The sequence below is a fragment of the Rousettus aegyptiacus genome, unplaced genomic scaffold (genome assembly GCF_014176215.1).
Source record: "Rousettus aegyptiacus isolate mRouAeg1 unplaced genomic scaffold, mRouAeg1.p scaffold_m13_p_6, whole genome shotgun sequence".
NCBI lineage: Eukaryota > Metazoa > Chordata > Mammalia > Chiroptera > Pteropodidae > Rousettus > Rousettus aegyptiacus.
In genome coordinates this window covers 99,777,679-99,792,523 of record NW_023416309.1, presented here as the reverse complement: position 1 = coordinate 99,792,523, position 14,845 = coordinate 99,777,679, and the positions used below count along the sequence as shown (strand labels likewise).

Genomic DNA, 14,845 nt, shown 5'->3' with positions numbered 1-14,845 from the left:
GGGGAAGAGTACATAGCCTGAAAAGGCCAGCTGGCAGTTTTTAGCCTTTAATCCATAGGTTCCCTATGGTTTCAGCCATAGGGAATGAACGATTTTATTGGTGTGGGTCCCACTTAAAGACTCTGTTGTTCTAGTTTCCCCTTCCACGGGGTGTGGGGAAATGAGTTGTTAGCTGTTCCAACAGAAATTTTCCTTTGTTCTGAAGGTATCCTCCCTGTCCTGTCTGTCCGGCTGATCAGCATAGTGCAATCTCTTAATGTAGCTTGATTACCATTTTAATTCTCTTGCCTCCTCCATACATTATTCCCCCCTCAGATATTTTTTTCTGGGACGTTGAGGGATGAAGTTCTGTCTGCTGTAGCTTCAAAGCTCAGATAGGGCTGTAGTCCCTGCTTACTGGGAATAAAAATGTCTGGAAGTTTATTCTAAGGGCCCCGAAGGCAGAGAATGTGAGGTTGTTCCAGCATCTGAAAGTAGCAGGAAGCCTTGCAGCCCATCCTGTTGTAACCCAAAGATGCTCAGCCTTTTAATTTGGAGTTTTGACGGGATCTCCGAGCAGGTCTTCTCTGCTATCCCGATGGTGATGGCGCTGAGTCAGGCAAATTAGAGGAAGAAAAGTAGGAAAAGTAAACAGGACCGGTTGACTCCTGCTAAGTTAGAGGACAAGTCCCTCACCAGCCCCCTAGAAATGGTGTCGACCATTTGCCCGAGGCCAATTGATCTGCACAGCATAGGGAAGTCAATCCCAGTCTCTCTCAGATGAGAAGCGTCATGGCAAGCTTGGGTAGGATGAGTTTATGTCCTTTGGTCTCTTTGTGGTCACCAGAAAAGATGATGCAGGACAGGGCAAATTTCCCCGAGTGCAGGGGAGACCAATCCCTGCACTGAGAAAAGAAGAGGGTTTTTTGTTTTGTTTTGTTTTTGTTTTGTTTTGTTTTGCAGAGAGTGTAGAAAGAATTTAACACACACGCCAAAGTTAGAGTCAAAAGGAAAGTTTATTAGAAAAGGGATAACACTCCACAGAGGCAGAGAGTGAGAGGGACCCAGAGCTACCATCTTTGATCACAGCCATCTATCTCTCATCTCTCCCATATCCTCACATGCTTACTATCAAGTTCCAGACTTTTGGTCCATCTGACTCCTTACCTGGCTATACTACCCTTGCCTACCTACCTGCTGGTCAGTTCCCAAACCAGGGCTGTTGCTCCTTAACCACCCACATCATCCCCCCTTTTTCATTCCTTGTTAGGGGAGTATTACTGGGGGAAAAAAATCACCAGAACATACTGACTTAGCTCCAGTTCCCTAACCTAACTGCAGGGCAATCAGTGCAGCCCAGCAACCCTTTGTCTTTTATCGATTCCCTATCATATCTATCAAGTTAACTCTTCAAATTTTTCCACACTTGTCAAGCTATTCCACCTGTCCCTATCTCCCCCCTCTCTATAGAATGTCTTTCCCTTCTATCTTATGAAATCGAGGCCATGCATGTAAACCTCTTACTCTTCTCCTCTCCTTCTGTCACATTTGATTCATACCTCAAAAATTCCTCTCCACTTTTACTTCTTCTTTTTTGGACGCAAAGGGAGAAGTGTAACTCTTCTTTTACAAGGCCGACCCTTTGGCGAATCTTCTTGCCTCTCCTTTCCCTCTTCCTCTAGGATTTCTCTGTATCCTCTCCCCTCTTTCCCTTTCTCCTGGCGCCTAGTCTACAAACATGCTGAGCTCAGCCCTATTTGAAAATACATAGTTTCCTTGACATTGCCATCCTCTCATTTCCTGTCTGATCTCTTAACATCTCCCCCACCCAAGTCCATCCCTCATTGTGCTTAGTTCCTGGTCCACAGAAGTGCCCAACAAATATTCGTTGCATGAATGAATGAATCATTCAATTGATAATGTTCTCTCAAAGGGCACCATCTCCTTTGTTTCCATGGCACTGCTTTAACCCTGTTCTGCTACTATTCCTTCGTCTCCTTTTTTCCTCATTCTTTAAATGTGGGTGTTTCCTAAGAACCTAACATCAGTCATTTTCTGTTCAATACACCTCTCTTAGCGCTCTTATCCTTTTAATGGCTTCACATGGCATTTCTGTGGAGAATACTCCTAACCTGTATTTCTAGCTCCACCCTCTTTCCACCACCGTCACCATCACCACCCCATTTCTAACTCTCTGAGGAACATAACAACTTGCTCCATTGTTACCTCATATTGTATATCATTTTCTTCAGGCCAGCTCCTCCTGCTAATGGCCCTTTGCTGTTATTACTTTCATCTTTTCCTAGTAACTCAGGTTCAAAGCCTGAGTCAGCTCTAACTGCTCATCTCTGTCACCTCCTTCACATCCAAATCCTGCTGATTCCCTCTCTTGTTTTTAATTATCTCTCCCACTTTTAAATTATTTTTCATTTCCCCATTCATCACTGTTTGGGTCTATGTACTCATTTTCTCAAGCCTGGATTATTGCAATAATTTCTTAATTCACATCCCTTTCTATACTCTCCCCAAAGTGAATGTACTCCATCTAAGGCCTATTTATGTAGAACTCCAGAATCACCCTGCTGTAATCTTACCTCCTGTTATCACACCTCAGCTAGACGTGACCCTTTCTCCCTTTGCATTCAGATACCTTTTGGGTTGCATCCCTTGCATGACTCTCATCACACACCATTGTTTTTACTTGCACATGATGGCTCCACTACTAGATGAAAGCCATTGAGAGCAGAAACCAAACTTATCTTTCCAACACAACATACCATACTGTGTCTTATACCAACATGCCTTTGTATGTTAGTAAAATACATGAAGGCAAAAATGGTCGAAGGAAAGGATAAATATATCCTTGAAGAAGGCATATGCATTAATAGAAACAGAGCAAAGATTTATCTCAGGTGAAACTCAAAATGTCCTAGGGAATAGGTAGGTCTCTAGAGAGACCGATATGTCCTGTGAGAAGTGTGTCTCTGAAAATGAATACACATATCCCAAGAAGTGCACGTGTGCATGCACGCGCGTGCACACACAAACACACACACACATAATATATAGGTATGTCTAGGAAATGGATATGCATATACTCAGGAAGGCAGTTATCTCAACAAGTAGGAAAGGAAAATTCTTGAAGAGGCCTTCAGATGCCACAAGGAATAAACAGGTGTCTATATGGAGAACAAAGTTCTTCTCTAGATGTTTTTTATGACCTGACAGATTTGTCCCAGGGAGAATTAGAGGTGAAGGTTCATGGTGAGTACTGGGCCTTACTGTCCTGGGGACATACAGGAGTGTTCTTATACCAAAATGATGAGTCACAGAGACTAGGTGTGTCCCAAGGAAGTGGTCTAGAAAAAAAAGTGGTACTGTAATAAATCATAAATCCCTAATTGGGCAGGTCGTGGTGGGTAGTCACACCCCAGGCATATAAATTTTTAATAAAAGGTTCATGTTTGCTGTCAATTGTTTCTTTGCCTCTAGGTTAACACACCTTTGAAATGCCTCTTTTCAGATTCCTCCTTCTAAGACATGACTGCCCTCAAGAGAGCAAATAATCTTAACTATCCTATAATCCAATCCCCACCTTGCTTTCTCTCACATTCGTGTGATCTTCCTAAGCTTCCTCCTTAATTTCAAATGCATAAAAGAAACTGCAAAACTGTTTTTCTCTAGAGCATTTGAGATCTTGCTCACTGGCATATATTGTCACTTAGGGCTCAAATAAACTCATAAAAAATTCTCTACAGGTTTAGACATATCTTAGGTGACAATGTAAAAGTGTCTTAAGGGAGCATAAGTATGACTTGGGAAGCTGATAGAAGAACTAGTGGTTGCTATAGAGATGGCAAGTCTCTGACCACAACGTCCAATCTCCTCAGTTTTGAGCTTCTTCCACCACACATCCATCTTCTGGTTTTGGGCTTTAGCGGACACCAGGGGGCAGTGTGTGGCCAAGCTGTGGACCACACCCCACTGGGGTCCAGGACAATGTAGGAAGAGGGCCAGGGACCTGCATGGGGAGTCCTGTAATGAACCTAGTACGGGGAGGAGCCCCCACTGCCTTTGCTTTCAATCCTGAGGTCTTTAGGGGTAGACTCTAGTTGGTCGGATCAGGGTTCCTATTCCCAGGCTCTGGGAATAGACTAAGGCACGAAGAAGGGGAACATTCAGGGCTCTTGGGTGGCCCCCCTTCTTTCTTGCAGGAGTCACAGCAGAGTCCTCCCTTGCCCCTCCCCCCCATACCTCCAGCTGCTGTCCAGACCGGAAGGGAGTCTCTTCCTGCATGTTTCCTGGAGCTGGGTTCGGATAGGGGCAGGAAAGGCCCCGCCTTGGGAGGAAGGATTGTAGGAGTGTGGCCTTCAGGTGGGGTAGCCAGGGGACTGTGGGGGGCAAGTAAGTGAACAAAACAATGAGGCTATCTAGATTCTTCCAGGTCTGCTGCCTATGGGAATGACAGAGATTCTGGGTAAGACACAGGCCCCACTGGGATGGGGAGGAGGACAGTGTACTGTTGTAGCCACCAGCCCTTGAAAGACACATGGACCACCAGAACTCAGTGAGTTATAGGGAACACACTCTTTATTCAGCCAGCTGGGTCTGCCAGGGGTATGCAGACCCCAAATTAAGCAACCCCAAAAGGTAGAGATACAGGGTTTTTAAGCTCCAAATCCCATTCTTCATTCTGTCTAAACACAAAGGTCTATTTTTCTTCTATTCATTACCTGTCCACCCACAGGTCGGGTGTGCAAGCGGGGGTACAGAAGCAGAAAGCTTATTGTTAAAATGTTATGTTCCTATGGGCGATAGCCTATGCTCCCATGGCGATAGCCATGTTCCCACGGGCGATAGCCGAGCAGTAATTTCCTGCAAGTAATAAATTTCTAGCAGTCATTTTTCAGCCATCACAGTACAAAACAAATCTTTTATTTAGAAGATTACAGAACTTGTGTCACGGCCCCACCCAGCTCCCATTTCCAGCAATCTAAAGATCTGCAGTAGAGGTGGGAGTGAAAAAAGGAGGTAGGGAGAGGAGGAAAGAGACCTGGTGGGGACAGGGGAAAGGAGCAAGGTGGCTGCTGAGAAAACTCATGCCACCCTAGGTCTGGGCTTCACCGTCTTTACTCCTCCATACCACAAGGGTGACGAGGAACGGGATGAGGCAGATGGGGACTATGATCATGACCAAGAGCACATCTTCTGGGGGGTCTGTGAAGGACTGCACCAAGGGGCAGTTGGCAAAGTGGATCTGGTGAGTCTCAAAGATGACTTGTTCTGCCCAGGGATTGGGGAAGCCCAAGCCAAACCATTCTGCACTCTGTTCCAAGCAATACTGCAGTGAACTATAAGGCCTGGGGGCAGGAGAAGACTAGAATGAGGAAGGGCTTGGGCCCAGAGAAGGGAGTGCCCCACATTCACTCAAGGCCCACCCGCAAGGAGCAGACCCCACCCCTGGCCCAAACCACCCTTCAGCGCAGTCCATACCTGCTAATTATGGCCCAGTCGCACCAGTCTTTTTTGATAGAGTCCATTTGAATCTTATAGTCTTGCCAGCAAAGTTGGACATTTTGCTTATAGATCTCCATGATTTTCTCTGTGGGCACAGATGCTGCACATTGACCACACCCTGCCCCTCCCTTCAAGCCTCTCCACCACACTGTTCCTGTCTTCGAACATGGGAACTGCCAGGAGAGCCTCAGAAATTTTCCCAAGCAAGACAGTTTTGGCTGAGGAGAGAGTCCCAGATCAGGAACATTTTAACGCCTTCCATGCAGACAGTACTTCCCGGTCTGACAAGAGTTTCCATATACATTTTTTCTGGGGTCTTCTAACCCACCTGTCAGAGTTGGATGGGGGTTTTGTGGAATAAGAAGGGGAAAGATACAAAGAACCCCAAAACAGAATAGAGAGGGGCTCTAGTTGGGCTTGAGGCCTGCCTTGTGGGAAAGGGACCCTCCCCACTGACTTGCCTCTCCTCTTTCCCCAGGCCACCCTCCCACAGCTGCTGGCTACTCACCTTGTGACATCAAGCTGCCTGCGGTGGTAAGAAGCTGAGCCAGGGACTCCTGGGGCTTCAGGACAGCTGTGGGCAGAAATGGGAGAGGAGTTGGGATGGCTGGGATCTGGGTAGTGGAGCCTGGAGGATGAGTGCGGGCTGGGGAACGAGACCCTTAGAAGTCAGAGCTACTCTCACAAGAGAAGGAGGAATAATCCACCCACAGGGTGCCTCAGCGCCTGGAAGAGAAGGCCTGATACCAGCTCCTTTCTACTCTCATTCAGACCCCCATTCCCCTCCCTCGTCGCCAGTCCTAGACCTCCCAAGACCCCTCCGCGGGGCCCTGGAGCCCCAGCTTTCCCCGAGCGGGAAGCAGCTAGCTCTGCGTCCTCACCGAGCTGGGGCCAGGGACTGTCCGAAGGACAGCGCTGTCGGCACCCCTAGCCCGGAGCCGTTCCAGCCTCGGCTGTCCGGCTCCCCTCCCCTCCGGGGCCTCTCGCGCTTCCCACCCGGCCCGGGGCGCCGCGCTCACCGCCCAGCAGAAGGAGGAGGCGGAGCGCTGTGGGTCGCCCAGCGCGGGTCGCCGGGAGCCGCGGGCCGCCGCCGGCGCTCTCTGCCCGGAGTGAGGCCATAGCGCGGCGAGCAGGCGAGGAGGGGCGGGGGCGTCTATATCCCCGGCCCCAGCCGCAGGAAGCGCGGCGCTTCCTCGCAGGGGCTGGAACGACGACGGCCACGTGGGGGGCGGGGGCGACGCCCGGAGCCCGCGGGTTGTTGCGGGAGTAGCAGCCCCACCCGGCCCTGGCGCCCGCTGCTCCCTCCTCCTCACCAGCGATGGCCCACCCTTTCTTCTAGCTCACCCTGAGGGGCTGGACAGCTCCCCTCTCAACCCCAGAACCGGGATCCATTTCCTAGGCTCGGCAAAGTGGCGCCCGAGACACGCCAGAGTCTCCGAGTATCCGCTCCCGGGATTCTCTTTCATGGGAAGGTAGACAGGGGTGAAGGTAGGGTGAGAAGCGAGCTGTTCTCCGGGACGTGGAGAAGAGGGAGGGGTCTGGGAGCTCAGAGGGCCTCTCGACGCCGCAATATCTACGGCAGGGTTTAGGGCTGTCCTGACCGTGGGGGAAGGGGAGCCTGGGGCTGGGCTCACAGTTCCCTTTCCCTGGGAACACCCACTGATGTCAGCCCGCCTGCCAAAACCCGAGAGAAGACAGAGTCAGCCCTCCAGAGTCAGTATAAGGCCTGGGGACATGGGTAGAGGGAAAACCAGAGTCTAAATACCCTCCGTCTGCGGTACCTCCGGGGGCCTAGACCTACAAACAGGAGGGGGGGGGAGGGGCAAAAGTAAGATGACTTCATTCACAAATAGAAGGTGGCCACAGCCCTGAGAAGGGAGGGGTTTAGAACCTACAATGTGTAACTTCATTCGTGAGGTGGGTACATTATTATCCCTGTTTTACAGAAAAAGAAGCTAAAGCTCAAGAGAAAGAACCCGGGACTTCAGTTTAGAAACTCTGGATCCCAATTACATCTTCCCACTCCCCAGCTATATAGTATGGAATGACTTCAGTAACCATCGCAAATTCTCAGTGTCCTCCTAAGTGAAATAGGGACACTACTCTCATCACTAAACTGCAGTGAGGATGACATATGAGAAAGGTCATTGCACTCACTCGGTAGATGCTACTTTCCTTCCTTCGTTTCCTAAGGACTTGCATAAGGTCACACTGCTGGCAAGCAGCATGGCTGAGTATTGGGGCCCCAGAGGCCCTGACTTCTGCCACACCACAGCTGTCTCTGAGTCCTGAGCCAGAGCTTCATTTTGCTTGAAGAAGTGGAGGAGCCCAGGAGCTGACTTGGCCATGACATTCAACTCCAGACACAGCTGTCAGCACCGAACTTTCCTAAATTACTCCCAGACACTGACCCTTGTACTCAGCTGCTGCTGTTGTCCAAGTTTACTGACCCCTGTTCACCACAAATTATCTTTCATGATCTCCCTTCAAAATCTTTATCTCAGGATCTTAGGGTCTTGAACCGATAACCTGTCATCCTCCATAGCTAAAGTCAAGAGGTTGCTTTAGCAAGGCAGCCAGAGGGAGAAGAAAGGTAGCACACTTGGCATGAACCCCAAAGCCCTCCTGGAAGGGTCATCTTCTGCAGTGTGCAGAAAAGAGCCAGGTGGCTTCAGAGCCACTTCAGGCCAGGGATAAAATCCATTTCTTCCCTCCCACTTGTGATTGCCCTTTTCAGAAAGAAAACATGGTCAAGAGGGAGATTTCTGGGTGATAAAAAGGTGGGAGGAAGCAAGAAGAAGCAAAATGAAAAACCAGTCATTTTCATTGGCCTGGGGCCAGAAGCACCTGAGTCCACTCTGAGTTAGCAAATGTTGGGTTTTAAATAGGGCAATATTGCATAATGGATACTAACAAACATTGGTTAGGATGCTGAAGGCAGGTTCTGCCTCTGTCTTGCTGTGTAAACTTGGGCAGGCCATTTCATGTCTTTGGAGCTCAACATTCTCATATACAAAATCACCTTAGAATCAGAAGGGAAAATATAGGTGACTTGGTAGAAAGTGTGATTTTTTAACCTAAGAGTTGAGGTTAAGCTTGCATCGAGATGTAGAGACCTCCAGAAGAAAGCTTGTAGTCATTTCCGAATGTGGAAATCTAAACTCTCCTGTTGGAAAATCTGGGGATTTTCTCTCCTCCTGATTTTTCTCTTCCCACTTTTCCTTTCCTTACCAGTTAGATGTTTGGATGTTTTTGTTGACCCCTGAGAGCATCCTGTAACTTGGGGTCAGCTATGGAAATCCTTTGGGGCTGAAGGGGAACTGGAGACCTCACCTTCCTCTTCCAAGTTGCTATAGAAGATAGTCCCATGTTCTAATTTAATATCTGTGTTGTTCGGTGATTCTTTTTTTACTTAATAGTATGTCTTGCACATCTTTCCATGATACCATATATGGATGTTCCTCTTTCCTTTTAAATGTAGTATAGTATTGTTTCTGGTCATCTTTTTTTCTTTTTATATCCAGTGGAGTCTGGTCTTTAAGTTCCCTACATACTCCTTTACTCCTCTACCTTGCTTCCAACCCTAGTGCTTTTGGGAACAGAGGCTTGTGGTTCTGGTTCAGGTGAATATTGACCTGAGATTTCTGGCCCCAACCCAGATTGACTTTTCCTGGGTAGGGATCCTACTACCACGTAAATTTCCCTCCTTATTACAGGCTAAAGGCCATTCCTCCTGAAGCAGCAGTAGAGATGACTCAGTGCCATTTCTAATTCTCAGCCTTCCCCCTAATCCCCCCCCCCCCCCACCAGTGTAGAGACATTCACACATACTAGTCTCTTCCTCGGCTGTCTGCAAATAAAGAGCAGAGCACAGGAGAAGATGTGGGAGAGAATCAGGGTCAGAAAAGCCAGAAGTTCTGGCTGGGTGGGGCTGATCCTTCCAAACCAGAGAGAGGAGCAGTAGGGACACAACTACTCCATCTCTCCCCAGCTTTCTCATCTCCAGAATGATGGCCCATTAGGTATGAGGAGCATGACCATCGCTCAGAGGGAAAAATGGTTTTTGGAAAAAACTTTGTTTCTCAGGTTGGTAAAAAGATAGAAAATGGTTAAGTTATATTCTCCAACAACTGCTGAGGACTTAATAGTAGCTACCATTTATTAAACAATTACTATGTGCTATATAGTGTGTTCCCTGACACATGTGCTGAGCACTTTGCACAAATTTCTTAAAACCTTACCACAATAACATCAGAATGATCTTGTTCATGAGTGAAGTAGGAAAACAGGAATGGTTTGCCCAAGGTCTCAGAGGTAGTAATTGACAGTCAGAATTTGAACCCGGAACTGCTTGAGGCTAAGCTTCATGTCTTAACTATTATGATTTATCACTTCCATCTGGGTCTTGAAAGGAAGGGAGAAGGATAGAAGTTTTTCTAGGACCACCAATGTCTCCAGAAATAAGATTCAGTGTACAACTTACTACCCTTCTGTCCCAGACCCAGACTGGGCCATGACATCATATGGTGGAGGCTGTTTTTTTGAAAAGAAACCAGCCAGATTTACAAGAACAACGTTCAGACAGTGTGACTGAAGAGGACTATGGCCAAGTGACCATAGCACACGCCCAGGAGTACTGAGAACACTGCTGGTCCCTCAGCACTTAAGGCTGACTCATGGTTGCTCTCAAGACCCAAAGCCAGATGCCAGGATTGCTTTCACCCTTCCTCCACTCCTCCACGGTCCTATGAAACCATCCCCCAGGAACAGCTCTCTCCCCTTCCAGCACTTTGGGAGTCTGGATGTTGTATAACATGGGGATGCTCTGAGGATGCTAGGCAGTAGGCTCAATGCTTCATACAAAGTGGTTCATTTAAAACCCACAATTCTGTTAAATTAGGTAACATAGCAAGCCACTTTTAAGATAAGGAGACTGAAGCTCAGAAAGGTTAAGTAACATGTCCAAGGTCATGTAACTAATATTGATACCCAGGTCTTCTTGGTGCTGAAAGCCTGGCACTTTACATCTGCTCCACAATACCTGACAGAAGTCCACCTGCTAGCCAATGTGCTAGACAGAGTCAAACTGAAAGGGATACAGAAGAGTGGCCAGAGGAAAACCAGACAAGGCTCCTTATGGCCAGAGGGCCTTCCCCATTCAGTACAACCCCTCTCTTGACTGTGCATGCTTCACCTACAGACAGTATCTTTTCACATTCTTTCCTCTAAGACCTTAATGCATTAGATGGACAATGGAAAAAAACCCCATGACATTATGAAATAAATCACTTTTTTTTAGATCATAATAGGAACCAAGATATGTTAAACAAATATGATACTAATAGTGCATGTGTGTTTTAACACATATAGTGTTTGTAATGTGAGCTTAAGTAATACTATAAAAAGCAATATTTTTCTCATCTGTAAAATGGGGATAATAATATCTATAAGTTATAATATTTAAAGTACTTAGAGTAGTATTTGGCCTGTAGTTAATGTGTATATTATTATTTCTGTTACCTTAGTGGTTAAGAGCATACACTCTGGAGTTGAGCAGACTTGAGTTTGAATCTCAGCTCCATCACTTATTTAGCTGTACATGACCTTGTACGATTCCTTAACTCCTCTGAGCTTGTTATCTTATCTGCAAAAATGGGGTTACTAGCGTGTATCTCACCAAGCAGTAGAGATAATGCATGTAAAGTGGTCCAATGCCTGGCACTAACAAGCACGCACTAAGTGAGAGTTACTATCATAATGTGTAACACATATAGTTATGGCAACTAGATTTCTAAGATATTCCGGGATCCTTCCAGTTTTAAATTTTTGTTCTTTTTATTACATAACACTCCATTTATTGAAAAGAATACCGACTCTGCAATCCAACAAATCTAGCCTGAGTTTGAATTCCAGCTCTCCTACTTAACAGCAATGTGGCCATGACCAATGTTGTAAATCTCCTTGAGCCTCTGTGTTTTTCTCTGTAAAATGGGGATAACAGTACCTATCTCCTAGCTATTTTTCAAGGATTACATGAGATGATGTAAATTCACATCCAGTCCACTGTCTAATGATTATGTGAATGCTAAAAGCAGTTTGTTAAATATATAAAGAAATATGATTTACTTCTGTTCCTTTACATACAGTGTCATAGATATAATCTGTAGATGTATGTATTGTACTTTTCTTGCACCAAAATGGTCTCTGTAGCCTGGAATCCCATTCTAGCCACAGTTGAAAGGGCCATAGCAACAGGAGCACAGGACCCTGCTGATAAACCAGGAAATAGAGAAGGGAAGTCACAGAATCAAGGGGCACTCCCCTTTCCTGTCTGGCTAGAATTTGTTTGTCTTCCACACAGGCTGTTGCCTGCTGATATGGGGGTCTGTCAAGTGTCCAGCTTTGATTGGCATCTCCAACACAAAGGAAGTAAGGAGCCCCCTGCCTTTCAGGAATTGTTTTCCTCTGGACTTGCAGAGTAGAGTCCTAAACACATCTCTCTTCTCTGGCACTACTGGTGAGAGCAGAAAGCCATGGAGAGCATCCAGAATCATGATGTCAGAGCTAGAAGATCTCAGAGAAAGGAAGAGGTAGAGAGTGGAGTGGTTCAGAGCATGGGTTTGGGGATCAGAATGACTGGGCTCAAATCCTGGCCACACCATTTACTAGCTGGGTGATTTGGGCAAGTTCCAGAATCCTTTTAAGCACTCGTTTCCTCCTCTGTAGGATGAGGATGAGAATATTATTGACTTCATATAAAATGAGATGACCCATTGTAAAGTACTTAGCACTTTGCTAGGCACAAAATGAGTGGTCAGTATTTGAAGGCTATTTTCATTTTTCTAGTTCAGCAATTTTACAGTTGAGTAGACTAAAGGCCAGAAAGGAAGCACAGCTCATTAGCTGTTCACCCAATCAAGGCTACTTCCCAGGCAGGGCTGTGCCAAAGGTGTGTCTGGTGGGATCAAGGCCCTATATTAACTGTGCTGAGAGAGTGAGAAATGGGCAGCACCCTAGCTGCGGGGTTGGAGCTTATAGAGTATGTACAAAGCAAGGCATAGATCCCACCCAAGTAATCCCCCGAAGGGAAAATCCTTTCCTATTGGAATCATTTATTTTGTAATTAACAAAGACTAAGGAGGCCCTTTCTAATATTTTGGCTTGGAAGCTCAGAGTTTAAACTTTGTAACAGTCATGGACAAAGGTTTATTGTGGACCTGTTCTTACTTGCTGAATTGAATGCATTATTATGGTCCCTAAGCAACTAGGGGTCAGGAGCTAAGTACCTGGGGGCGGAATGCTGTGTTTTTGAGATCAGAAGACAAAGTGTCTGGAAGTGGAAAGGCATTAGAAATTGAGCCATGTTTCCAGGCTCAGTAATGTCCAGGCCTCAATTTGCTTTGGAACCGCCTGTGCCTCTAAGTGTTCAGATGTGTTCAGGGAGGGGACTGGCACTTGAGCTGGCCCCACCAAGGCCTGGGCAGCAGCCCTAGTTTCTGGTGACCTTCTGCAGGCTTTTAGGTTGTGCTTTGCTTTGTGTTGTTGTTTGTTTCCCCATAGCAGGGTGGCCTTTTCCTGCTTCTGGGTGGGAACTGGGGGAGGGAAGATGGTTTGCTCCCATCTCCACAGCTGTGTTTACACTTCCCTGTCCAGGACTGTCTGGGGCCCAACCTTTCCTCAGTCCTCTGTGTCCCCTCAGAGAAATGCTATTTGATATCACTGTGGGATTTACAAGGGAGGGGCAGAATGAGTCAAGGGGTCACCATCCAAAGGGGGCTGGAAGAAAGGGAGGAAGATTGCAAGGGAGAAAGAAATAGTGCAGCAAGCTCTGTTCGAATTCTGGGAAGCATCGTCTCCTTCCCTATTAGTGGCCTGAAGACCAGAAAGGGACAAAAAGTACACTTAGAACTTGCCTGCCCCAGAAGGAACAGAACACATAACATGTCATGTCTAATCACTGGGTAGAACAAAATCTTGCTTTGTAACAGGAATGTGAGTGCTCAGAAGAGAACAGTCTTCCCTAAAGCTTCATTGGGGCCAGTGGTCAGAGAGATATAGCATGTTAAAGCCAATAAGATCATACTAAAATGCATGCAAATTAAGAGGATTTAAGAAAATGGTCAAGTAAATTATACTCTTCTTCTCCAGGGAGCAAATTGAGCTGGTATAAATCAGAATACTAGTGTGGCTGGACTCTCAGCCAAGTCCAGGAGAATGGCTGCCAAGGGAAATCAGGCATCAGGTTTCAGAAATTAAACACAAAATTTAATTTTTCTGCATTAGGGAACTTTCGGAAAAAGAACCAGCTCTATTAGGCTACTCAGCACACTTTGTCCAGTTTCTTTCAGCCCCAAAGGCCTCCAGTTTAAGAGCAAGATGAACAACTAGAAGCCAGGAATGACACAGTTATTCCTTTCTCCTATTAACTGCGTGGGGGTGGGGCTGGGACGAGTGGGGCAGGGGTGATGGTACTGTTTTTCAAAGGTCCAGTTGCTGACCACTTGCCAACAGTTTTTCTACGAATTTACAGGACAATGACCTGAAGAGTTGAGAAAGAAAAAGTGGTAGAGGAAGAGCTGGCCAAACAAAGTTTGGCTGATAGTTTCTCATGGACCATGGTCAGCTAAGAAAGAGCCTGGTCTTAGGAAAAACTCCCTCTCATAACAATGATGAGGAACCAATTGGCAATTTTTTCCCAAGAAGCCTTCGCTTATTGGTAATGTGGAAAGTTGTTTTTATAATCCTACAGTGAACAAGGATTACTAAACCCTAGATTTAGTCTTCTGCCAAGTATTTTGGTGGATATGATAAAGGCATACAGCATGGTAGCGAGTGCAAAGTGGTACTGGAGTTGAAGCACAGGAGATTTAGGAGAGCCGAAAGGCTTGATAAGGAGGTAGAGCTTGAGCTGGGCCGCAGGAGCCTGATTTACAGCTTTGACATAAACTCCCTCGCCTCCTTTCTTTTTCATCTCAAAGTCTTTCTATAACCATACTTTTTTCGTTATTGCAAAATTTCTTGGTAGCTCTCCTCTTGTCAGTTGGGATACTCTCCCAAAGCAGTGCTGTCCATTCCCGTGGTGTTAGTTATCATCAATGCGTTGGTGGTTCCCCGATTTCTCTCCAGTCTCAGTCCTGACATTCAGATCTTCTGAACATCTTTCCTTAGACAATCCACATTCTTTTTTTCCAACAATTATTTATGTAGTGTAATGATTCTCAAATTTGGCCATACAGTGGAATCACCTGGGATGCTCTTAGAACTTGCAGAGTCCAGGCCATACTCCAGACCAATTAGACTCTCTGGAGGTAAGAGGAAGTCATCAGATATTAACGTTCCCCAGGTTATT

The 14,845-nt window shown here is 46.4% G+C and overlaps 1 protein-coding gene across 1 annotated transcript; it reads right to left on the bottom strand.

Moving 5' to 3' along the window:
* Positions 1-4,881: 4,881 nt before the first annotated feature.
* On the bottom strand, positions 4,882-6,647 carry RAMP2 (receptor activity modifying protein 2). The gene is made up of 4 exons (XM_016150918.2): positions 6,516-6,647; positions 6,005-6,070; positions 5,473-5,581; positions 4,882-5,339 (listed from the first exon to the last, which is right to left on the bottom strand). The coding sequence occupies exons 1-4, from the start codon at positions 6,613-6,615 to the stop codon at positions 5,087-5,089; spliced, it is 528 nt and encodes a 175-aa protein (XP_016006404.1). The 5' UTR covers positions 6,616-6,647; the 3' UTR covers positions 4,882-5,086.
* Between the last annotated feature and the right edge of the window lie 8,198 nt (positions 6,648-14,845).

What these genes read in the sequence shown, in the direction of transcription:
- RAMP2 (XM_016150918.2), bottom strand. Translation starts at nt 6,615, where the DNA reads ATGGCCTCACTCCGGGCAGAGAGCGCCGGCGGCGGCCCGCGGCTCCCG. An exon ending in CCTCCTCCTTCTGCTGGGCG is followed by an intron (nt 6,071 to 6,515) that starts GTGAGCGCGGCG and finishes TTCTGCCCACAG; the next exon opens with CTGTCCTGAAGCCCCAGGAG. An exon ending in AGGCAGCTTGATGTCACAAG is followed by an intron (nt 5,582 to 6,004) that starts GTGAGTAGCCAG and finishes CTGTGCCCACAG; the next exon opens with AGAAAATCATGGAGATCTAT.